Source organism: Corvus brachyrhynchos, unplaced genomic scaffold (assembly GCF_000691975.1).
Source record: "Corvus brachyrhynchos isolate BGI_N302 unplaced genomic scaffold, ASM69197v1 scaffold70, whole genome shotgun sequence".
Taxonomy (NCBI): Eukaryota; Metazoa; Chordata; class Aves; order Passeriformes; family Corvidae; genus Corvus; species Corvus brachyrhynchos.
This window is the reverse complement of record NW_008236217.1, coordinates 2,566,982-2,592,183: the sequence shown is the minus strand read 5'-3', so window position 1 is coordinate 2,592,183 and position 25,202 is coordinate 2,566,982. Positions and strand designations below refer to the sequence as shown.

At 39.4% G+C, this 25,202-nt stretch overlaps 1 protein-coding gene across 1 annotated transcript; it reads left to right on the top strand.

Moving 5' to 3' along the window:
* Positions 1-6: 6 nt before the first annotated feature.
* Positions 7-24,186, top strand: TSNAX (translin associated factor X). The gene is made up of 6 exons (XM_008643287.2): positions 7-26; positions 1,958-2,065; positions 6,196-6,310; positions 7,930-8,060; positions 20,230-20,357; positions 22,403-24,186. The coding sequence occupies exons 1-6, from the start codon at positions 11-13 to the stop codon at positions 22,775-22,777; spliced, it is 873 nt and encodes a 290-aa protein (XP_008641509.1). The 5' UTR covers positions 7-10; the 3' UTR covers positions 22,778-24,186.
* The last annotated feature ends 1,016 nt before the right edge of the window (positions 24,187-25,202 follow it).

The following is a 25,202-nucleotide window of genomic DNA, read 5'->3' as shown; positions in this document are numbered from 1 at the left end:
CGGCACCGGGATGAGCAGCAAGGAAGGTGATGTCTCCTTCCCTCCCCTTCCCTTCCTTTCCCACCCTCAGGAGACCGAGGCGTGAGGAGCTGGAGCCGGCTGAAGCGGGGGGAGGCCCCGCGGCTCGGAGGAGGCCAGGGTGCGGAGCTTCTGCCGTGCCCAGCGGTGCCCTTCGGCTGCGTCGTGAAACTCTCACTGAGAGGCCGCTCCTTCCCGGGGGTCACTGACCTTTCCTTCGTGGGTGCCCTGCCTTCCCGCTGGGGCTGTCCGGGTGCGCCAGAGAATGTGGCTGTAGGAATCTGCATCCCTGGGGCTGGAAAAGCAGATGCTTCTTCAGAGGGAAGCTGAGTGTGTTAGGCCTGTAAAGCGCTTGTGCTAGCTGTTGAGTATAGTGTGTGTATTTATGCATATATATATATATGTATAACATATTATGTATATTACCTAATATATATGTGAAATACATATTTTTCATAGCTTGCCCTGCTGCCTGTGTGTTGGCTTAGCCCTGGCAGTCGCAGAATCAGAGTCACAGAACGGGTCAGGGTGGAAGGGACCACAGTGGGTCATCTATCCAAGCTCCCTGCTCAGGCAGGGTCATCCTAGAGCACGTGGCACGGGATTGTGTCCAGACGATTCTTGAACATCTTCAGTGAGGGAGACTCCACAACCTCTCAGGACAATGTGTTCCAGTGCTCGGTCACCCACACAGTGAAGAAGTTCTTCCTCGTATTCAGGAAGAATGGAACTTCCTATGTATTGGTTTCTGCCTGTTGCCTCTTGTCCTATTGCTTAACATCACCAAGAATCACACAGATCTCCCTTCAGCACTCTTTCAGGGGATGCATTTAGTGTTTTCAACTGCTATAGGAAAAACAAAACCCTGAACTCATGTCCGTCCAACAGAAAATAAGGAAAAAATTATTTTCAGTTTCCTCTTCAAGAAAGTAGCTACGCCCACTTCTGGTTTTGGTTTGGGATAATAAACAATTAAGCGGAAACATTTTAAAATCCAGTGTTCATGTGTAGCTTTTAAGTAGCTTCCCTTGGTTCTTCTTTTAAGGAAATTGAGAGAACTCCATGTATTCAAAAGGTATGCCTGTATTCAAGTTTGCCAAATTTTGGGCTCTGTAAGGAACAGAGTGTCCAGCTGTCACCAAAAGGAGGGAGAGAGAAAGAGGACACATGGGTGACACGTGGGTGACACAATGAGTCAGTCCAAGGTGAAGGAAGGATAAAGGTAGAAATACAAGGTATAAATTGGGAGTAATAGATAGTCCAAAAGGGATGAGTTCTGGGTGTGGGTCTGAAAAGGAGGGTTAAGGAAGAGGCACACAAAGCAGTTGAAGTGAGCGGCTACATTCAGAGAAGAAACTGGTTAATGAGTAGAGTGTAAGGGCCTAAGAAGTTACACTGCAGGAACTAAACCTACATATCTGAATAGGGATAGTCTGCTTAAATTATGCCTTGCTTCTTTTTCTGGTTACTGAAGACCCATGATGTAAATCACAGTAATAAAATCTTGCAGGTTTAGTGACTAATTTCAACTGAATATTTAGAATAGTTTAAAAAAGGAAGGAAAAGAAATGTCTAATCCTTTAGGTCCTTGTTCACACAAGGATTTCCATGCAACCATTTGCTTAAAGCAAGAAAACATAAAAGGGTGTGAAGACCTGAAGACATTACCAAAAAAAAGACACAGGATCCTGCCACACTCATCCATTGAAATGGATATTTTTTTTTCTAATTTTCACTAGCAATGTCGTAGGAAAAGTAACATGATAATGTGAAGCTGGCATGAGTTGATAATAAGGCTCATGCAGTTACCTTATTCAGTCCTGTAGAATATGACTGCGGTCAGGAATGCTCTGAAGACAGCATTCTGGTGCTCCTTCTGCTCTGACAAAAACTATATTTTTAAGTATTGCTTTTTTTGTGTGTCTCTTCTATTTAATAGGATCAGGTGGGTTCAGAAAACGAAAGCATGACAATTTTCCACATGGTCAAAGAAGAGAGGAAAAAGAGAATGTTAATCCACCCTCAGCTTTGATGACGTCTTTTAAATGTAAGTAAGCATTTGGAAAACCAGATTATAAAAACGCAGTGTAGAAATTGCTAGGAAATTATTAGTGGAATAAACTCTGCGGGAGAAACTAGTTGGACTCACACTCCATACAGTTAGGGCTTAGTGTTCTGCATTTTGTGCGGTGAAGTCCTGGGGGTGGGATTTTGCATGGCTCCACCTGATTCATGACTTGCTCCCGTTTCCATCCCACCTGCTGTTCCACCTGCCCTCCTTGCTTGTGCTGAACCTGATGCCGAGCACAGTGCACAAGTGTTCAGCCAGGCAAAAGGTGACCGGGCCCTTTGGTGGCAGAAAACTGTAGGATCTGCAGAGGTGTAATACAAAACCTGAGCCACAGGGGCAAGAGGAGGAGGTGGTGACCTTTGAGAAACTGAGGAGGTTCTGACCTTGGCTGTGGTGCACAGATGACTAAGCTACTTTAGTGTAAATCTGGATGCATTGTTTTAAAGAGTTGATATTTGTTTATACCTGCACTTTTTCAAAAAAAGACTTCAACTAACTAATATAGACCTGTATGTAGACACTTAGTTCAGTTTGAATGCCTTTTAAATATTAACATATATTTGAGATTCTTTAAATAGGCAGATGTAAACTTCCCTTCAGCCAAATTATTTTTATAAGATTTTTCACCAAACCAGATTTAAACTCCAGTAAATTTAAATTTCTCATTAGACAACCCCTAAGAAAGCAAAGTTGACCTTCAGAAATGAGAAGTCTTGACAAGAGGGAAGGAGATTTGATATGGGGAACAGATTTATTCTTGTTGTAAAATTTTCCCCGTGCTAGGTATTTTTTATGAAGCTAAGAAGGGTGAAGTATAAGCTGTCTGGCTGCTTTAGATGGTTACTTCAGTGTCATATAACTTCCTGGCTTTTTTTTAAAATGGGTGCTTATATTTTTCTGTGTAAATCAGCTTGGCAGATGATTAACCATGACCCCTGAACTTTGCCTAGAGAAGCTGTGGATGCCCCATCCCTGGCAGTGTTCAAGGCTGGGTTGGAGGGGGATTTGAGCAACCTGGTCTAGTGGAAAGTGTCCTTGCCCATGGGAGGAGGGGTTGGAACTGGGTGATCTTCAAGGCTTCTTCCAACCAAACCACTCTATCATTCAAATTGAATATTGTATACACGCTTGCTCTTGAATTAAGTAGTGCAACTGTACTTTCAACTTTAATTTTTTGCTCTCATGAATATCAGTTTGTCATAAAGTGCTATTACTTCCACTTCAAAACAGCTTGTTTCCCTCCCTTCTCATGAGATCCAGTCATTTGTATTTGGTTAATTTCAGAAATAATTTAAGGGACATGGTTTCTTCAAAGCTTTTCAGAGATCACTCTTTGTATTTATTGCAAAAATGCTTAGTGCAGTACTAAGTGCACTGCCCCAGAGAGAGACGCTGGTGGTCTTTGTCTCCCCGTCAGGCACAAGCATTAGGAAAATATGTGCTCCAGATGGTTTATAATTGAGCAGGTTGTATAAGGTGAACCAGAGCTGTGCACTGTTTCTGTGTATGTTGTCTGAATCTAAAAAACTTAATCATAGAATCATGGAATATGCTAAGTTGGAACCAATCCATCAGGATGATCGAGTCAAACTCCTGGCTCTGTGTAGGACATCCCAAGACTCACACCATGTGCCTGAGAATATTGTCCAGTTGCTTCTTGAACTCAAAACAGGATTGTTGCTGTGACCACTTCTCTCGGGAGCCTGTTCCTCTGGGTGAAGAACCTTTCCTGATACGTAACCTAAACCTCCCTTGACACAACTTCAGGCTCTTTCTTCGAACCCTGTCACTGGTCATCAGAGTGAAGAGACTGGTACCTACCCCTCTGCTTTCTTTCCCTCATGAGGATGTTGAAAGTCTGCCCTCTGTCTCCTCTTCTGCAGAATGAACAAATTGAGTGACCTCAGCTGTTGCTCCCCTCCAGACTCTTCACCATCTTCATTGCCTTCCTTTGGATGTTCTCTAAGATCTTAAGATCTTTTTTGTACTGTTTTGCCCAAAAAACTGCACGCAGTATTTGAGGTGAAACTGCCCTAGTGCAGAGCAGAGCAGGACAATCCCCTCCCTTGCCCGGCTGGTGATGCTGTGGTTGATGCCCCCCAGGACAGGGTTGGCCCTCCTGGCTGCCAGGGCACTGCTGGCTCATGTTCGACTTGCCATCGACCAGGACCCCCAGGGCCCTTTCTGCAGCACGGCTCTTCAGCCTCTCATTCCTGGTCTGTACACACAACCGGGGTTGCCCCGTTAATGTGTGGCCTTAAATGGGTATACACGTTTTGCTCTTTTTAATCTCTGAAAAAAAGATGTGCTTGAATCGATCTATTTGCACCAAAGTTTTCTAAAAAAATAATGAGAAATTGTCTTCTGTAGTAATCAGAGAATCACAGAATGGTCTAATGAGTCAAAACCCAAGGAGTTACACCTTTTTTTGGAAATATGTTTTAAATATGACAGCTCAGTGATAAAGAGAGTGGGTGCTACCTTGATTTATAGGGTTAAGGTTTAGTAAGTGTCATTTTTAATGGTCTGATTTTGCACCACCAAAATTATCATTGGAGTCTGAGTCTTTACGTTCAGTGCTAAATGAGACATTACAGTGTCATGTATGTAGGAAATTACGGTATGGTTTTGATGTGTTAGCTTGGTGAACCCCCAGGTACTAATCCTTTGCAATTTTAGGCAGTAACACAATACAGTAGGTTTTCTTGCATCCTGTTAGGCTAAAGATTATTTTATTTGTCTGGTTTACTTTAGAATAGAAAGCACTTCACAGTAGTCCCTAACAGGTTTAAAACCTAACATAGAAGTCTAAAAGCCACAACTATCCAGAAAAGACTGGGGGTGTTGCTAATAATTGCAGGTGTTAAGAATAGTGAATTTCCCAGTAGATGACATTTGTAAATGGTCCATGGAAATGTCATATGTGGCATCCTGTGAAGGGAAATCACCCTTCCTCAGGTTCCTTTCACTATGATCTAAGGGAAAATTTCTTGGTGATAATTCAAGGGTGGAATTGATTCTCAGAATTTGAAAGAGACACACCAAACAGACATGAGTAAGAATTAAGAGAGCAGAAGCATTTGTGACTTATCTTAGAGTTTCAGAATAAGATTGGGGAGAACAGAACAAAATGAGAGGAACCAAGTTTTTACCAAGGCAATGAGAAATACAGAACTATTTTTCTAGTGTCTTCTAAACCTTGTTTGCCAGTGAACTGCTATACTTTTTTAAAGGTTACTCACTTGTCAGACCCTTTAAAAATGCAACCTCTTAGTTTATTTCCTGCATTTTCTTGCACAGAGGCTTTGACACCTCAGACAATTACATAGGAAATTTGTTTGATTTCTTCTAAGCGTCTATTAGTGATTTATTTACTAGAATAATGATCTATAAAATGTTAATGGTATTTGTGAAACATTCATAATGTTTGACTGTCATAACCAGATATGCTTCCTCTCTTCTCTGTATTCATTGTAGTTAGAGAGAATTAACATCAGCAAGTCAGAAATCTTATTTTAAATAATTGATCTCATCCTTAGAGATATTAGAATACTCAACTTTTGTCCAAGTCTATCTGGGATGTGAAATGCAACCTTTCTTCTAACTAAATGATGCATTTTGAATAGTATATGTGCCTTAGCCAGATGCTTTTTATTTGATTGGTTTAGGCACTGGTGAATCTTATTAACAAATGATGGTAGGGTTTTATTTTTTGATTTATCTTGCTGAATTTGGGTGAAATTTTCAGTCCCATTTCCAGAACAACAGTGTTGTGGAATAGATTTTATTAGTGAAACCAAGTATTTTACCTTAAAAATTGTTCAGGCTGCTTTAAGGCATCATCAGGACTGATGTCTACTTCAACCTGACTTTATAAACAAAGGTAGTATTGATGATGAGTTTTGCAGCTCTGGCAGGTGACAGGCAGTGGTGGCCTCTGCAGCCATGCCCCAGGCAGGGGCAGTCCACCCTGGGGAAAGGCGCCCAGGGACAAGGCTGGTGGGGCTGGGGGCTGTAAGGAGTTGGTGCAGCACAGGTGCTTTGCTCTTCCCCTGTGCTGTGTTCATGTGATGATTGAGCTTTTGCTGTAATGATTGACTTGGCAGCATTCCAGCTGGAGCTTGACACCAGGCACGATAAATACGAACGGCTCGTGAAGCTTAGTCGGGATATAACTATTGAAAGCAAAAGAACGATATTTCTGCTCCACAGGTTCACCAGGTGAGTCACGTTGAGCGTGAAAATATTGGTAGAAACCTACAGTCTGCCTTGCAGTGTTGTCTGTGAGTAACAGCTGCAATGTTCTGTTGAGAGGAATTTAATTAACTTCCCATAAACATTCTTTAGGGTGGATGCAAGCTAATGAATGCACACTCCAGTTAGAGAATTAAAAGATGCTGGTTCAGGTTTCTGGGTTGGTTTTATTGGTTTGTTAAACCAGTGTAGAGCCGTAGAGTAAGCAACAGATGAGAGCCTTCCAGCTTTCAGCAAGTTGGGAGAGAGGAGTACGCACCCTTCCTTCAGGTTACTTGCCCGGGCAGTTCCATCACCGTTTTGGTTGTTGCAGCCCCACCCGAGGTCATCAATGCAAATAGGAGGTGACCTGGGGTCTGTTTATGCAAATACTACAGCTGGATAGGCTTTTGTGTGAAGTTTTGAGCTTCTATATGTTTTGTGTTCTCACAAGCCTTCAAGCAATCTTTGGAAGCCAGAAACAAACTAGAAGAGCAACAGGAAAATTTGAGGCTTTGCACAGCCTGTTCTATAAAGTGTTTGCTGTACATGACAAACACTGGTCTTGCGTGTTTTAACAGCTCTCCCTTTTCTTTGTAATTTCATTTATTTTAATTTACATTTTGTTACCTATCAATATATTTATGTTGAAGTAGTAGCTATTTATAGTTACAGTTATAAATGGAGATTATGAAGTTGCCTGCTCTTTAACTTGGTTTACTTCTGCAAAGAGGTATTGTGATAATTCCAGTAACCTCTACAGCCTTGACTGTAAATAACTACTCCCACTGCAGAGGCTAGGTAGCTGGGAACTGGTGGAGGAAACAACAACAACAAAAAACTCCTCATTACTCTGAATTTAGATTCCTGTTTTATAAGACATTCCTGTTTTTGTGAGAGTGGAAGTTTTCCATGCTGTATTTTGTATTTCCTTCTTTGCTTTTTGCAATTATTGTGGCTTTAATTTCAGTAAATTTTACTGTTTGCTTTTAAATGTTTTCTCGAGACCAATCAATCAGTAGTTCCTTAAAGAGACTGTAAACTAATATACCATGGATTATTTGGGCTCAAGGGAGGAGAAAGTTTAAAGGAAATTAGATAAACTAAACTTTAAATGCCAAGTATATATTGTGGTTTTGAGTCAGATATTTCAGCTGTTCCTGAACAACATAGTCCGTAACTACTTCCTTAAAAAAAAAATCACATGTAGAAGTACATAATGTATTGTATTTTGCAATACTGATTTTTTTTTTAAGAGGGTGAAGGACTTCTGTAAATACTGCTAGTTTTCTGGAATATCTTTTGAAGCCTTTGTATGTGTTTCTCCTTTTTCTTACTTAAACAATAATCATGACTGTAGTCTGGAATAAACATCATGCTACCAGAACTCTGGGTGGTTGATTATTTTCTAGGTAACAATCTACAGAATTTCAGAATCTGCAATAGGTATCTATGAAAGTTAAACTGTTTCTCATTCTAGTATCAGTTTTGCTTTTTCTTGAAGCCAGTAAAAATGTATTGATCAGTAAAAGAAAAAGTGCAATGTTTTTTAACAGTTTGCTCATGTTCTGGAAACTGCTCTTTCAGTTTCTGTTTTATGATTGCAGTGCTCCCAATGGGGAAGAAATACTAAGTGAATCTGAAGTCAAGCTAGATGCTGTCCGACGGAAGATCAAGCAGGTTGCACAAGAACTGATTGGAGAAGACATGTATCAGTTCCACAGAGCTATATCTCCAGGTAAATAATTTTAAAATAGGAAAAGTACGCAGTTTTGAACTAAGCTTAGTTTCTCTTTCTGTAGCAATACTTCCTCTTCATGCTGCAGGTCTGAATTTGTTACATTTCTGTGGTTATAAATCAGGACTCAGGTTAATCTTTGTTACTAGCAGAGTTAGCTCTGGTATTAGAGAAGCTATTGTCCTACAGATTCATTACAGTTTAAAGGAAGATTTAAATGGGAGTCTACAACTAGAAAAATTTGGACCCTGACCTAAAATGAAGTTGAGAGTAGTTCTAACAAATGTACTGGCTGTTCTTCTTTGACAGGGAGGAATATATGTAGCACACTCATTTACCCCTCCTGAAGGGTTATAATTTCTAAGAGGAGAGTGGGAGCGACTGTCTTATGAAATTATCCATTTTGAGTGATAAAGTGATTTTGAGTTGATAAAGTTAATGAATTTAAATCCTTAGATTAGCATTTTCTTTCTTCTAGGCTCAGAATGTGCTTCTGCCTCTCTGTTACAAGCATTAAACCAGTTTGTGTGTTTCAATTGCATCTTTTTCTGCTCCTCTCTGTAAACAGCAGTCTTTGCTAACATTCTTGAAATATTAAATCCCAGTTCATTCATGACTCTTGGCTGTCAAACCATATTTCTTTGCTGAATCTTTGCTGACAATCTGAATATTACCTAAAATTGGTATGCCTTGGTTATGGCAACGCATGACTAAAATATGTAACTGCTTCTTTGACATCTTAGTCATGGTATAAAAGTGTCTTGTGTCTATCAATCTCATTTTTAACATATTTGGAATTGTGTATATCTTTCTGTGTTTAGGCAAAACTTCTTCAGCTGACGAGAGCTGAAGATTTGCCCTGAATTATTTGTTTAAAAATGTCCATAAGATCGATTTGATAAATCAGCAGCAAATACATGTATGTAATCTGCAAGACAAACAATGCTCAGGTTGACTTGTACTCATGTCTTACACAGGGCTTACTTCAGGGCAGACCAAAAGTCAAAGCAAGTCGTTAAGAGCATTGTCCAAATGCGTCTTCTAAACACTGACAGGCTTGGGGCATCAACCACCTCTCTAGGAAGCCAATTCCTGTATTTCACCTCCTTTTCAAAATAAATGCCCTCACCTGATGCAGCTTAGAGCCATTCCCACACATCCTATCAGTGGATGGGACAGGAGATCTGTCTCCTGCACCACCTTCTCCACTTGCCCTCCTCAGGAACCTGTAGGGAGCAATGAAGTTGCCCCTCAGCTTTGTCCTCTCCAAACTAGACAAGCCCAAAATCCTAATGTGCTCCTTTATAGCACATTTCTTCCAACCCTTTCGTCATCTTTGTTGCCCTGCTCTGGATGCCAGCTGGTGCCCATGGTGCATGTTTTGTGAGGGAGTGTTAGAATATACCTGTGTGTCACTGGGAAGACAGGGAATGCTTTTAGGCATTGTGTAAATGAGCTTGTGTGCATAAGAAGTATAAAATGCTAGCTTTCAGCCAGACCTTTACTCTTACCTTCATTAAATCCTCCACTCTCCAGTTAGTCATTGGGATGGCAAAAAAAGGAATATGCAGCCTTCAAGACTTGTAGATCTTGATCGTGCTGAAGCTGGGATCAAGGAGGTGCCAGAGATGTGAAGATGCTTGATGTCAGAATTACGAAGCTGAGATAGAAAACCTAGAAACAGGAAGAATGAGGGGACAGTTAGGTGAAGAGCAACTGGGAGAGAGTGCTTTATTCCACCTGCCTGCCGCTGTTTATGAAGAACTATAATTGGGAAGTGATAAGAGTTAAGAATGTTGCTTTTAGTTTTGGTTCTAAGCCTAGTGTTCTTTAATTGTTGCTTTGTTTTTTTTTTTCAGTGCAAAAAGCTTGCATGTCTTTTTGAAAATAAATGTAGCTAAGAAGAGTGCTAGATCTTTTGTCTTTATATATTTCCTAGGGCTGTAAGTCTTGACCTTCCTTTAACCTAGTTTTCAGCTCTGATTTTGTATTTTAAAGAAATTCTGGAGAACTAGTTAAAAAGCATTTTATGAACAAAAACATTGCCATTAAACTGCTTTTTTCTTTCAAAAAGAATAAAGAAACACCTATGTCCCATATCTCAAAAGCAGCATGTCTAATTAACCTCAAACTTCCTAAAAATATTCTCCTTTGTCTTGAAATCAAACATGAAACATCCTCCTGTTCCCCACCCTACCTCTCACAGAAGGAGTAAAAGGGTTCAAAATGGAGCTTATAATGGCAACCACTGTAGCAGCCTGAACTGGGGAATCATGATTGTCTGCATAATAAAGCTGCCTAATACATATTTTATTCAGTATAATAACTGTTAGCCTATAAATAGAAGAATGCTATGAGTATTATGCTTGGGAATATTGTTTGCCACTTGTAATTGTTAAATGCTTTTTTTGGGGTTACTCCAAACAGTTGTTCTTTTGACTTGAAGATAAAACAATTCTGGCAGAGCACTAAAGGAGTTTCATGCTTTCCCTCATTAAGAATAGTGCTAATGGCACGCAGGACATTTCCCCAAAGGACACTTGCATGAGCTCAAACACTGAGTATAGCACTAATTGAACAACAACAAAAACTGATGACTGTTTTCTACACGTTTCTTAACAGTACAGATTGTCCCAGGGGATGATTAAACAAGCAAACAAAGAGATACTGAAATAATGAAGTCTTTTTTTAATGCAGAGCTCTTCATTTGTTATGTTAGAATGTTCTGCTTTGTTGATATTTTTAAAGCTTTACTATTTGTAATATAGAATTCCTGCTCCTTTGGCCCACTTTGCAGTGTATACCTTATATATCCTGTGAGGAAATATGTACTCTTTCTTTAAAATTGTTGAGAGACACTATGCAAGAAAAGGACTGGAAAAGATTGTATGGATTTATGAAAGGAAGGAAGAAATTTTTCAGGATTTTTTATTTGTATATATAAGTGTTTGAGCGTTTATATATATATAGATATTTAACTCTCAACTACTGAGGGAGATATCAACAGTATACAGAAAAGATCTGTACAGGACTTAAAGACAAGAAAGAAGTGCTCTGCAACATGTGTATGGTCCTACACTTCAGCTATAACAACCCCATGCAATGCTACAGGCTGGGGAAGAGTAACTGGAAAACTGCTCATTAGAAAAGGACCTGGGGTTTCTGTTTGACAGCAGCTGAACATGATCCAGTGCATGCCCAGGTGGCCAAGAAGTCCAGTGGCATCCTGGCTTCTATCACCAATTGTGTGGCCAGCAGGAACAGGGCAGTAATTGTCCCCCTGTATTCAGCACTGGCTGCACCTCAACTTCTGTATCCAGTTTTGGACCCATCACTACAAGACAGACATTGATGTGCTGGAACCCATGTCCAGAGAAGGGCAGTGGAACAAGTGAAAGGTTTGGACCATAAGTCTGATAAAGAGTGGCCAAAGGAGCTGGAGGTGTTTAGCCTGGAGAAAAGGATGCTCAGAAGGGACCTCATTGCTCTTTACAACTGCCTGAAAGGAGGGTGTAGCCAGATGTGGGATGGTCTCTTCTCCAATGTAACAAGCAATAGGACATGAAGAAATGGCCTCAAGTCACTCTAGGGGAGGTTTAGATGGTATATTAGGAAAAATTTAATCATGGGAAGGGTTGTCAAGCATTGGAACAGGCTGTCCAGGAGAGTGGTGGAGTCACCATCCCTGGAGGTATTGAAAAGACATGTAGATGTGGCTCTTAAGAGACATGGTTTAGTGGTGGATTTGGCAGTGTTGGGTTAGTGGTTGGACTCAGTGATCCTAAAACCTAAAAAATTCTATGATTCTATGTTAGGATGTATGTAATTATTCAAAGCATGTTCTAAATCTACTCTGCATAAATGCAAAACTTGTGTAATGCAGAGGGAAAATTAAGGATTGCTTGATAGGTTGGTGTTGTGTGGGATTAAATGGAGTACCTTTTTAACATGACTTTGTTAAATTAAATTTCTAGCCATTTGAAGACTTACTCAGTTTTTTGCCCCTTAAGACAAAATACTGCATGGGGAGCCTGTAATTCTTCTGGAGCTTCTTAAGTGGAGTGCTATGGGGTGATGATGGTAGATGCAAGTAGAGCACTGTTGGCTGACCTTTGCTGTGTGCCTGTGCTTGCAGCAGTGGCGAATGGAGTGGTATGCACGGGGAAGCTCATTAGCTGTTTATCATGTCTGCACTTGCTCTCAATAGGATTAGATGATGAGGCTGTAAAATGTCAGCACCTTGTCAAAACTATTGCTCTGTGGCTGCTTCTGCTGATGATGATGCAGGAAATGCTGTGTAAAAGTTCAGCACTGATGCAGTCTAACACATCATTTTTCTTGTGCAGGCACTATTTGTGTTCTGAGAGATTGATATAATGGAGCTTATTTCTGTCTCCTGCCTTATGCCATTTAGAGTCACTTTAGGCCTGTAAGATACTGCAACAAGCTGCATTGCTCGATTGGACAAGGCCAGTTAAGTCTGTGTGGCTGAAAAGGAAACACTTCAGTTGCACTAGAATGCCACTTTTTAACTGCAGTATATAGGACCACCAGACAGGATGCTGTAAGAAATGCTGTGGAGATGAGTGGGGTCTGTCCAAGCAGGTCAGCTTTAGATTACTGATGATTTAAGTAATAACATTTTTTTTTGGGTATTGTATGAAGGATTTTAATTAGAATGCAAACTAAAGGAACTATTCAGTAACGATTTCTGTGTTTACCTGGTTGTTTTTTCTGGGGGGGAGGGGTGTTTTTTTTGTTTGTTTTTCGTTTTCCCCCTTAGCTTTTAAACTCAAAATATGAAAATAACATACGGAAATTGTTCTACCTTTGTAAACACACGTGTATTTCTGAAATTATATCAAGGTACATAATATCAAGGATATAATATCAATGTACTGTTCTGCACATCAGGAACAGTATAAGTAGGACACCTGTTTTTTTCCTTGAGAAAGTTTAAAAACTGTAGTTAAAATGGATGGCATATTTAATTGTAGGTTGGTAATAGAAAGGAAAGGCTTTGTACTGCAGGAGGAAGGGATCATGAATTGTAAATGTCTCACCCAGGATAAGACCTAAATACACCTAAAACTTGAAAGGAAAGCTGTCTGTGAAGGAAGCAATCAGGTTTATGCAAGATGGTGGGAAAACATAGTAACACAGGAACAGGATGTAACTGAAGAATTAATCTCTTTGCTGTTGTAGGTGAGGGGTAAAATGCCAGAAATGGAAACAAAGTTTCCTGATTATACTGGAAAATTAACGGAATTTGCAATGAATAAGATAGTGGTTATTAGATACAGTTTTGTTAATTTCCTTCTTTCTGTTTTGTTACTTTCTGTGTTTCTCTGAACTCATATCCTCGCTTGGTCAAACTGGTTTGGTTTTTTTTCATTTTGCAAGTTGCCTATTTGAAATTTGATACCTTCAGTTCGTTGCCTTTTACTACCCTTTCATTATTTTTGGTTCATGCCTTTTTCCTAGGTTCTTCTAGGGAAAGGGAAAAGCCAGCAACTGCAAAGCCTTTCATTTTGTATTTTCTGCTTCAGGTTTTGTATGTTCATACACAAAAAATTAAAACAAACCTGCGAAGATGAATGCAAATTCTGTCATGAACAAACTAGGCATGCACTATGTGAGAATTGATTATCAGCTCATCCCGGAAGGAGATGTAAATTCAGCGGGAGCCGTTCAGAGCAGCATAAGGCCAAAGAGAAGCTATGTACAGTCTTTTAAAGATGCATGATCACAAAAATTGTATTTTCCTACTTCTATCTTAAGACCTAAATGTCCTAAAGCCCTGCTGTACTATTACGACAAATACTGCAGTTATTCACATGACAACCTGAAACCAGCAACATTGTTTGTCTATAAATTCAGTTTCATAGCTGGCAAAAGGAGGAGACCTTGTGCTCTGGCTCAGGAATTTTTTTCAACACTGCAGCTGTTGACATTAGCCATTCACAGACCAGATCTCTCCAGCCTTTGCAGGAGCCAAGTGCAGCTGGAACTTAAGAGAAGTTAAAAGAAAAAAATCTATGAAGCTTTTTTGTTTGTTTATTTAAAATCACACAGGAGAATGTGTCACAGAGGAACTCCATTCCGAGAAAGGACCAGGATAGCACATCGTGGTTCAGTTTTTGTTTTGTAGTCACGACGTGAGAAGTAGAGGTTGGCGAGTGGTGAAGTACCTTTGTGCCATCTCGCAGATCTGTGTTTATGAGGATAAATGGCCACTGTTGGTTCTTCTAATGTGCTGGTGAGTTGGGTCTGTTGCATGGAAACAACATCATCTTAAGAAGAACTTTCACTGTGTTTTGAACTGCAGAAGCTGTGTTGTGTTAGGTGCTCTTTCTTCTTTGATCAGTGAACATCCTGGCTGAGTCAGAGCTTCCTTTCTTTGGTATCTTGAACACTTGCCCTCAAGGCTGTCAGTAGTGTAAAATTTGCCATCTGACTGAATGACTTTTAAAACTCTGTATTAATTAGAAGGTAGTTGGGGATAGTCAAAGAGATCAGGAAGACTACTTGTCACAGGAATAGTTTTCTTTAAGAACTCGTGTAGAACATTGGGTGCTCTTCAGAATTACTATGTTTGGGACTGGCGAGTTGGAATAAAACGCCAAACTTCAGAACAAAAACCTTGATAACAAAAGTAACCATGGTACATCCTTCAGGTCCCCAAGAAGAAGGAAAATAAAAGTTTGTGAATTTCTCACCCACAATTATTAATCTGCAAAAAGGCCTGTCATTTGTCATATGTCCATGTGTTTTTAATAGCAATATAAAAAAGGCTTGATTTACATGTTCTCTGCAATGAGAGATTAAAATATTCTTTGCAGTTCTTTGAAGGGTTTTTGTGTTTGTTTTGAGAAATAATTTAACTCTCACAGCCACCTGTCTGATAGGGAACCTAAATTTGTTTCTGTGGTTTTTGGGAAAACTGACTAATCTTGGTATTACCTTTTCCCTGAATTTGGTGTGTAGTCAGCTTTAAACAAAGTGCAAACAATATTAACACTTCAGTATCTGAAATACATCACTTAACACATGCAGCTAGAAGAGAACAGAATTTTTTGATGGTCGTGGATGTGTCAAGTAGCAATTGACTAATGAACAAAGCATTCAGGGCTTTATAGAAAAAATTTACATGAATTTAATTATTGATATAATAGTGAACCTACTCAGCTTTTGAATTACTACTCAGAGAATAGAAACAGATGTTTTTGTCCAAATTTGTAAGCTCATATAGACTTTTGTTCTAGTACTTTTATTTGTATTTGTTAGTACGGTTTTATAAAATCCATCCCTGACTGGAATTACCCTTTTAAGCCATTTTCACAATGGGATGTCCAGAACATTCCTGTCTGTGAGGAGAGCTGGCTTTATCCTCTTTCAGTGTATGTTGTAAAATTAACCTTTGACTTCATGCTCACAATCAAGAAAACAGTTTGACTGTTTCATAGCCTCAGCTTTATTTTAATTACATAAGTTTTTACCCCTTCTGCCCAGAAAAAGACCTGTGAATCGTGGGAATCATTGTCAAGTATGAAGAGAACTTTAAAGGAATAGATTAGGGTGTGAATTACCAGTTTCCTCTTAATAGGACACTGGATTTTGTTTTTGTATTAGTACTTCTTAATTTATTGTGTGTACTTGTTTCAGTCGATGATGTACCTGGTTAATTGTTTGCTTATTTCACTCGTTCTCCCCTTTATTCATCCATATGCTTCTAGGAATGAGTTCTTTAACTTTACCATGCTCCCTTTATTCTGCAGAATTATTTCTCTGTTTGGGATTTCCACAAGGATATGACTCTTTTTTTTCTGGGTTATGGTGGGGATTTCTAGGTTTTGGTGGTGGAATTTTTTTGTTGTGCCTTCTTTGGTTTTGGGGGAGGAGAAAGAAGTTTTTTTCTGTGTTTGGTTTTTGATTTTTTTTTTTTAAATGCCAATGTTACTTGCCAGCCTAAACTTGAGGATAAGATAGAGCCTTGTCGGTGCTGTTTTGGTTTTGTAATGAATCAGCAAGTGGGTAGTTTCACATGACTCGCCCTGTAAATAATGTACCCCACCCTTCATACAGTGATCCTGGAAGAAACTTGCTGTGTATATCTTCCTACCATCTTTCCAGTGGCTGCTCTTGGCCTGTGATTCTTTTTTTTGCACGGCTTAGGGGAGGAGCTGGGTGAGAGAGCACAGACTTGTCTCTATCTGCTTGTGTCCTAACCATCAGCACAGGCTCCTCTCTAAACAGAAAGATAGAGAGAAACAGGACAAAGGATGAGAAATGAAATGTGTTTGAGAAGAAATAGGGAGAGAAGCTGCTTATTCGGGAAGATGGCAGGTGGCACTGGCATTGCTGACCTTCACAACCAAGAAGCATGAAATCTATTTGAACCTGTTTTGTAACTGTCGAACCGAGATTTAAAGGAGGAAATGAAGGAAACAAAATTTTAGGAGGAAACGTTCACCTCTTACTTGGTCTGTCATTCTGGTTTGAAACTTGCATGCATGCATGGATGCACATCTCAGGTGGAATTAGATTCTGTTTACCCTAATATGACTCCTGCAATTAAGTAATTTCTATTATTTACTCATTCTTTAAACAGAACTAGCTTTTCCTCTGTCTTGTGCATTCACTTGACTTTTGGATTGAGTGCACCAATGACTTTTTAAAAATCATTTTTTATTTAAGAAACCTAATTTCTTGCTAAGTTTCTAAGAGAAACTACTTTTTCTTCTTTCTCAGAGCTTGCATATGTAGTTAAGGAAAAACGTCTTGAATACCAGCTGGCAAAAAAGGGCTCAAGCTTTCAGGCAGAAAAATCTCCTTTCTTTATAGATACATGCTCAGAAGATATCTCAGTGTAGCTCTCTAGTTCTTATGTAGAAAATAAATATTTAAAACATAGAAGGGAGCTGCTAGACTGGGTCACTGTCACTTGTCTAGTACAAGCTGTTTATATGGAATAAATGAAATAAAATATCAAAATACTTAAGCAGTTACTTTTTTACCTTACATCTGTAATTTTAAGAGGTACTAGTAAAAATAATACAGTGTTTTTAATTGGGATTTTTGACCGTGTACTACAAAAAACCCCAAACCCATAAAAGGCAGTCTTACAAACTATTCCATTACTGGCAGCTCAGTCCATAAATAAGCCAATTTTGGAATAAATCCAAAACAAGAGCATAAGGGGAAAGGTATTGTTGGATGGTGTAGTGAAATGGGACGGGGTTTTTCACCTTGGGAATTATTTGCTGAAAATAGCGGATGTCCTACCATTAAGTTAAAACATAACGTGTTTAAACATCCTTCTACCTGCACATGGAAATACCCTATTTCAAGGTCTTGGGTCATTGAAATGTCATATTGTAGCTACTTCTAGAAGAAGGACTTACTAAAAAAAAAGAAAAAAGTAAAATATTAATGTTTTTTGCAAAATAGTTTTGAACAGGATTTGTTACCAGTCTATTTGTAATGGTAACTTTAAATGAGTTTTGTAAGGCTTACTAAATAGTGGGAGATAGATTCCCTAATTGTGAAAATGTGACAGTAAATGGCAGATTGTGTGCAACATTCACATGGTGTTGTTAAACAAAAGGAAGGAGCACAAGGCTGGAACATGTCAGCTAGGGTGGGATGGCAGGAGGAAGCAAAGATCTATGTGTGTACATACATATAAATATGCCCACATAAAAAAGTACATAAAGATGAAAGAACAGAGGAGCCAAACACTTGGAAAAGGTCAAAAAATGTGTGAAGTAGTAAAGTGGAGTGAGTTGAAAGTGGGAGATCTGACTGATCGAGAAAACTGTTTACCAAAAGGTTTGAGGGCTGATTTGATCTCTCTTGAGAGCTGTGGAAAATGCCAAGTTGATTCTTCATGTGTGATAGTCTTCTCCACAGATAGCAGAGAGAGATTCTCACAGATGTTGTCATGTTGATTGCTGCTGTATCTGGTAGCTTACAGAAAAAGCCAAAATTTCCTAATGAATTACTGGTCCTGTTACATCAGAAGGTAAGTCAGGGAAGGAGTGAGTGATGAAATCTACCTCTCTGCAGCTTCTGAAGTTATTTATCTTAACAGATCCTGAGTAGCTTTTATCTAGTATTCTTCTATTGCTTGTGCTCAGAATGCTTTACCTGAATTCTGTTGATTAAATTATGATGTTTAATTGGCCTTGCCAGCTCCCTGTTTATGTTCTGGTTTGTGAACAGCAGTGCTGAGTGTGAGTTTGGTTGCTGCATATTTATTCTGCTTTTCCCACTGCTGCTGTGGAGTACTATAAAGGGTGCAGGCTGAATTGCTGTTCTGAGTTGCTTCTGCTCAAACACATATTTAAAAGGAAAAAAAATGCAGGTCACTTATCACACTTTTGTGACTGTAATATGGAAAGCCTCCTACCCCTTGAGGTTATGCTAGTTTTTCAAGGTATTTCCACCCTCGTCTGTTATTCAAATCTATGTTCTCTTCTTTTTGATTTAGACTATTTCTTTGATCCAGGTGAAGTCTAAATTTGCTTCTTCCTGCATATTTCTATAGGCTGAGGCCCTGGCCCTGGTACAGGTCAGTTGAGGGGATTAAGATTTTCTAATGGAAACAGGATTCTACTTCTGGTACCCTTGGTTGCATCCTCATTTTCTCACTGACAAAACTATTGTCTAATCCTGGCCCTCTTGCAGCATGATACCTGTTTGCTTCTCTTGAAGTGAAGTCATCCCCTTAAAATGGCTCAGAATAGCTCTGCTAGAGCCATCTCTGTCATGTGTCTGTTCCTTTAATGTCCTCTTTGGGCTTTCGCTGTTCATGGGTCAGATATACACAGGCATTGACTTTGTCTTTACAACTTTTTTTAGCTCAGTACTGCCGTGGCTGTTTGTTCCAGCTTTGTTTCTGCCTTTTTTTCCACCAACAGTGCCAGCTTCAGCTTGCTGCTTATGAACTTTTCTTACATGCTTCCCCCAAATCTGCTCTCTGCACATAAGGAAAAGCTGACAACCTGTGAAATCTCTGAATGTTCAAACTCTTTTTTTTTAGATCTCACCTTTGCTGTAATGCATAATAAAATCACCATCTGCTAAGTAGGAAGTGAGAGGTAATTGTGGCAGGTAGCTGTAGATGGCATACAAATCTGGTATAAGCTACATTTGTTATCCTGCCTTTTATTCCCTTGCCAACACATCGACTCCTTTTGTCCCCCTGCAGGCCTTAATTGTAGAGTGTAAGTTCTTTTGGACAGAGCAGTCGCTCCTATATTTTTACAATCATGGAACAGTTAGGGTTGGGAAGGACCTCTAGAGATGACCTAGTCCAACCCTCCTGCCAAAGCAGGATCACCTGTTAGTCCTCTCATTGGACATCACAGTCCTGTCTGGTTTGCTTGTTTGATTATTTATTTATTTATTTATTTGCTCTGGAGTGATTTGTAACAACAGATGCTTTGTCTTGAACATTAATTTCACCAAGCCTGTGTATTTTAAGGAGCCTGATTCCCACAAAATGGAGAAGTGGGAAATTCAGTTTTAAACAAGTATCTACTGTAAGTCCTTCTTGAGGGCTGGGCTGCTCTCAATCTGTTCATCCCCCAGCCTGCGTTGATACTGAGAATCTCCTGACCCAGGTGCAGCACCTTGCACTTGCTCTTGTTAAACTGCATGGGATTCCCATGAGCCCAACTTCTCAAGCTTATCCAGATCCCTCTGGATGGCATCCCATCCTTCAGGTGTGTCAGCTGCACTGCACAACTTGGTGTTATCTGCAAATTTACTGAGGGTGCACTCGATCCAACACTTTATGACATCGATGCAGATATTAAACAATACTGGTCCAAGTATGAGTGCTTGGGAACACTGTGGGGAGCTGCTGTTCAGTATGTTTCTGAGAGTACCATGATGCTTTATATTGAAATTATAGAAGGTTCTGCATGAAAAATGCAGTTGGAGTAAAACTTGCTTGTCAGTGTGCTCGGTCAGACTTTCATACTTCAGAAATGCACTATGTTAGATTATGTTTCAATGTTATTTCTGGATTGTGTTAGTTTTCACTTTCTGCTGGTAACGTTCAAATAGTCTCACTTAAAAGATTTCTTAAAAAACAAATAATTGTGAGCATGGATCATTGCTGGAAAGTTGAAGCATTAGCTTAATTCTGCTGTTTTTGCAGGACTTCAAGAATATGTTGAGGCAGTTTCGTTTCAGTATTTTATCAAAACACGATCTTTGATTAGTGTTGAAGAGATCAACAAACAACTAATATTTACAGCAGAAGACAGAGAAGAAACAACAAACATGGTAAAAGTTTTTCTTTTCTCAATTGACAAACATCTTTCTGGGATGGAAATGCAGCAAGAAGGCTTAGTCACATTTTTGGCATCTGATTAAATAAGGCCAATTCGTGGAATGGGATTAGATATACATGTGGGCTTTGACTAACTTGTTCAAAACATGCTTTTTATTCTGATAAGTAGTAAACTAAATCCGTGGGATACAAGTTTATAAATTTCACATCCTTTTTATTCAGAACAAACTGAACTCTTTCTGGTACGGCGAAAGATCCAGGCCGGTGAAATACTACGTAACAAATGTAATGGATGGATTTTTAGTGCCTGGGAGTGTCTGTAAGACTTGCTGGGGTATTGTGATGTTGGAGAAGTTGGGGGAGACAAACCAAGGCAGGATGAACTCCACAAATGAAATCTTACTGCTGGTATTGAACTAGTCACTGGAGGCACTGTATTCGCCTTGTGTAAAACACCCTGCACGTGTCTTAGCTTCGTCATTTGTAACTCTCCTGGAGCTGATTCCTTTCAGAGGACAAGCTGGTGTCCCATCATACCTTAGCCCTAATACCATATCTGCTGTTTCTTGACTTGCCTCTACTCCTACCCTGCCCTAAAGGGCTCGTAGGGACAAACTACTGTCACCAACCACAGTAAACTGGGTGCAGTTTGATTGTTGGCAGTGCACAACAGTGATTTGGTAGCAATCTACAGAAGTGCATGTGCAGTCGAGGTGCAGTCTACAGTAATGCTACTTTACATAAATTCCTGAGTCTGCTTCTGCTGAAGAGATTCTGCTGTAAAGCACTTCTCATTCTTTCTTTATTCTCTTGGTAAGATATTTGCAGAGAAGCCTGATTTTTAGCTTAAATTAATTTATTTTTACCAGAGGCAAGTCCATTGTGGCACACTTGTTTTAACAAAGTATGAAGTTGTTAACTGCAGTCTGCATGCCTCTGACCAGATCTGTCAATTTGGGTAGATAGCATATTATGGGAACAAGTGAACAGACAGACGTTGCCTTTTCCTGATCTTAAAAATTAAGAGCCAGACTCAGTTAAGGGAAAAAAGGGTCTTACTTCGGTATTTAATAAGGATCCTTATGGTGCACCACTTCGCCAAGGTGGAATGCGCCAAAATGCACCCATACGATAGACCACATATACAATTTATAGATCTTGCAAATTAGAGTATTTATGAAACTTTTCCCAATGAGAGGCTTGAATGATTAGCATGATATTTTCTCATTTTGAGGAGTTTTTTTCCTGGATGGGCTTAATTTTAGTTTACAGGATGCGTTTTAGAGAGGACCTTGGTTTTTCAGGATAGCATAGGGCTTTTTGGCCTCCAACTGCGATGCCTTTAGGATGTTTGGTTTCTTGGTTTAATAAAATATTAGGATTATGTTAAGTTATCGGACTTAGGAATTACAAGTATGCATGTTAAGAACACTGAGGGTACATAAAAGCTATATAAAAGTTATATAAAAGGTATATAAAAGAAAAGGCAAAAATCATCATGGCATCACAGAAACCTGCATTGTCTCCCATGTTACCAATATTATGGCAATAAAAAGTATTGGAAACTTGGATATAGGAGCAAACTTGTAACTTTGTAATGGGTTTACTTCATTAAGATTTTTGTTTGCTCTTTTAATAAGCTCAGTTGATAAAAACAGATCTGAGAAGACTATGGCTTCTTGTAGAGAATATATTTTGAAATTCAAGACAGTATTACAAAATTATATGGTTTGTTTTCATAATGCAGACTATTTTTAATTGATTTGCTAGCTTTGGACAGACCATTTAGGAAAAAATCTATCAGGCCAAGATCTGTCAGATGAAAAAAAACCCCAAGCAACTGCAAATAAATGTTGCTACAGAGATGTGATAATTCTGTTTGCAAATAAAGATGGTAGAGTTAGGGTATGTTTATCATACTTAATTTTCCAGAATGTTTTAAATTTCCAGTTATGCTAGATGAGTTTGTGTATTTGAACCATTACGGACGGCTTTGTCACAGTTCTCTGTACTGGACTTTCTTCTGTTCTGTCCCCAGACCTCCAATGCCCATGATAAACAGCCCCATACTTGGAGCCTGAAGGTAACACCCGTGGATTACCTGCTGGGAGTGGCTGATCTGACGGGAGAGCTGATGCGGCTGTGCATCAGCAGCGTTGGGAACGGGGACATAGACACGCCCTTTGAACTGAGCCAGTTCTTGCGGCAGATTTACGATGGGTTTACTTTCATTGGCAACACCGGACCTTACGAAGTCTCAAAGAAGCTCTATACCTTGAAACAGAGTCTGGCAAAAGTAGAGAATGCCTGCTACACGTTGAAAGTACGGGGATCTGAAATCCCAAAGCACATGTTGGCTGATGTGTTCTCCACCAAAACGGAATTGATTGACCAAGAGGAGGGTCTTCCTTAAAATAAGGAGGCTCTTGCAACTCAGAAGGGAAGAGGACTTAGAGAAAGGTCTTTAGTTATGGTTTGTGGGGTTTTGACCCTTTTCAAAGCTTTTTAGGCAGAGACATTTTTAGTTTTATCTATGAGAAGGCTATTTGCAGTGGTAATTTGTAACCAAAATACTTTTTATGGTGTGCAAGAGAAAAAATGTTTGACTTTGGCCTCTTGTTATGGAATTTTCTGTATTGCTCCATTGTATCTTCTTTCAGAATGACCAAAATTTCCACTGCACTCTGCTCCAGTGACTGTCATTTGCATCACCTCACCTCAAGCTGTTGTTACAAGTTTTCATCAAGCACAGCAGTGGAAAAAAAATGGTTAGGTGCTCTTACTCAGCGTTATCCCCATTTCCTGAGTATTTGGGTTCAATACTCATGTCATACCTACAACAATGCACCTGTGTGTAAGTGCATCCCTTGACTTGAAACTGAGGTGGTCTCAACAGTGCCATGTAATTCAAGTTTTCTCTGGTTAATGCTTTAAAGTGTGAAACTAAGTCAACTTTTTGCCAATTGATAATGCAGCTAATTGCACCAGGTGAATACTATTGTGCACCCATTATTTTGGGTCTCTGTTAAAACTGAGCTCTGTTTGAGCTAACACTGGTACTTCACAGTTTTGAGATGAGCTAGAAAATCCACAAAAAATAATTGTGGAATGTATTGTTTTACATTTTTTGTAATATGATTTAATGCAGAATCTGACATACTTCTGTTTGTAGACAAAGAAGTTCTCATACAGAGTATGTAATTTGGTGTTAGGACAAGCAGTTTTTGGCCAGAACAAATGGATTGCAGTGCTGGAAGTCTGTTCTCCATTGTTTGTGCTGCCCTGAGGACCTCCACTGGGGTTGAACTGGTATAAGTGAAAAAGGGCTAGCCAAGCTTTAAATATATGTTAGCAGGAACTATATCATGTGCATGTTCCTGTGGAAAGGAAATTGCAAACAGAAGTAAGGCAGGCATTATGGTTTCCACATTTATCTTTGAGGAGGGTATGTCACTGTTGGCAAAAAATCAGGGCTTTATGCTGGTGTCTGAAGTTATGAAAGTCTGATAATGTACATAATGCTAAAGGAAAACAGATAAAACAACATGATCTCTAGACTCCAGGAAATAGGCCTCCCAACTGCAATTGAAAATACTGCATGTTTTTTATTTCCACTTCCATATGCTGTGATACTGCCAATATTTTTCCCATGAGCATGTCCTGAGTAGCTGGAATCATCTGATATATGGATAGGAATGGGTAAATACATTTCTGTCAAATTTTTCCATTGTTTCCACATAAAGCAATATGTGGTGGCTTGAACAAGGAGTGGCATTTTTCCTATTGTTTAATACTATTTTTTACAATAAATTCTGAAAAGTAGTCACTGTCTCTATGTTGGTCCTTTTGCCTGTCAGCCCAAGTGGTAAATTACAATTACGGTGCAAGTTTCCCACTGTGCAGGACTTCACTTGGAAATTTCTCTCCATTCCTATATTCAGACTTCAGTGGACACTTTCTAATCCTGAATCTCTTTTCTCTTTCCCCTTAACTTTATTCTGTGAAGTCTGAAAACTAGTTAGGGTAGAAACTTCATGTGACTCTCTTGAATTAAAAAAATGCAAAGGATTCAGATGACAAAGCGAGTATATCCCTGGCACAAATCTGCAACAGTACCCACGTTTTTACGTCTCACCTTTTTTCTCTGATGAGAGGAGGGGAAAGAAAGGAGGATACTTGCTAATAAGGAACAGTTTTGGGGTTTCACCCCGTCCCTGAGATGCATACATCTAGCATTTCAGTTGATGCAGCTACAGTGTGGTTGTGTCTCTTTTGGCACAACTAAATTTACTGCAAGTCATTGCTTGTTTAGTGTAAGTGTGTGAAGTGAAAGCAAATACTATTAGACAACGTGTGTGATATTAAACAGAGGTCTGTCTCTTGTCTGTCCTAGCAGCTATCGGGGGAATTAAAAAATGTTCATCGCACCATTTGAAAAGGGATGAGATGAATTCCAGCACATTGCACTGCTTGGCTCAGTGACAGTGTGCCTCTAGCCGTGGAACAAGCACACAGTGGCCACCACTTTAGTCAGCTTCTGCTTTTATACAGTCATTCATTATTTTAAAACTACAGATGTCTAAAAAGAGTACTTTGTTTTCCCAAGCAATCTTTAGAAGTAGATGCTCTTTCAACAAGTATGTACTGGTTCTAATGATTTTGAGACTTAAATTTTCAGTAAGGCAAGAGAAATTTTTTTAATGGCATCCATGATTTCTAAATTTCAGGCTGCCTGCCTGTAATCAAAAGCTGTGAATAATTTCTAATAAGGAGCAAAGTGTATGTGGGGTGTATTAAAACACCAGCACAGATGGGAAGTAGCTAATGGCCTACAAACC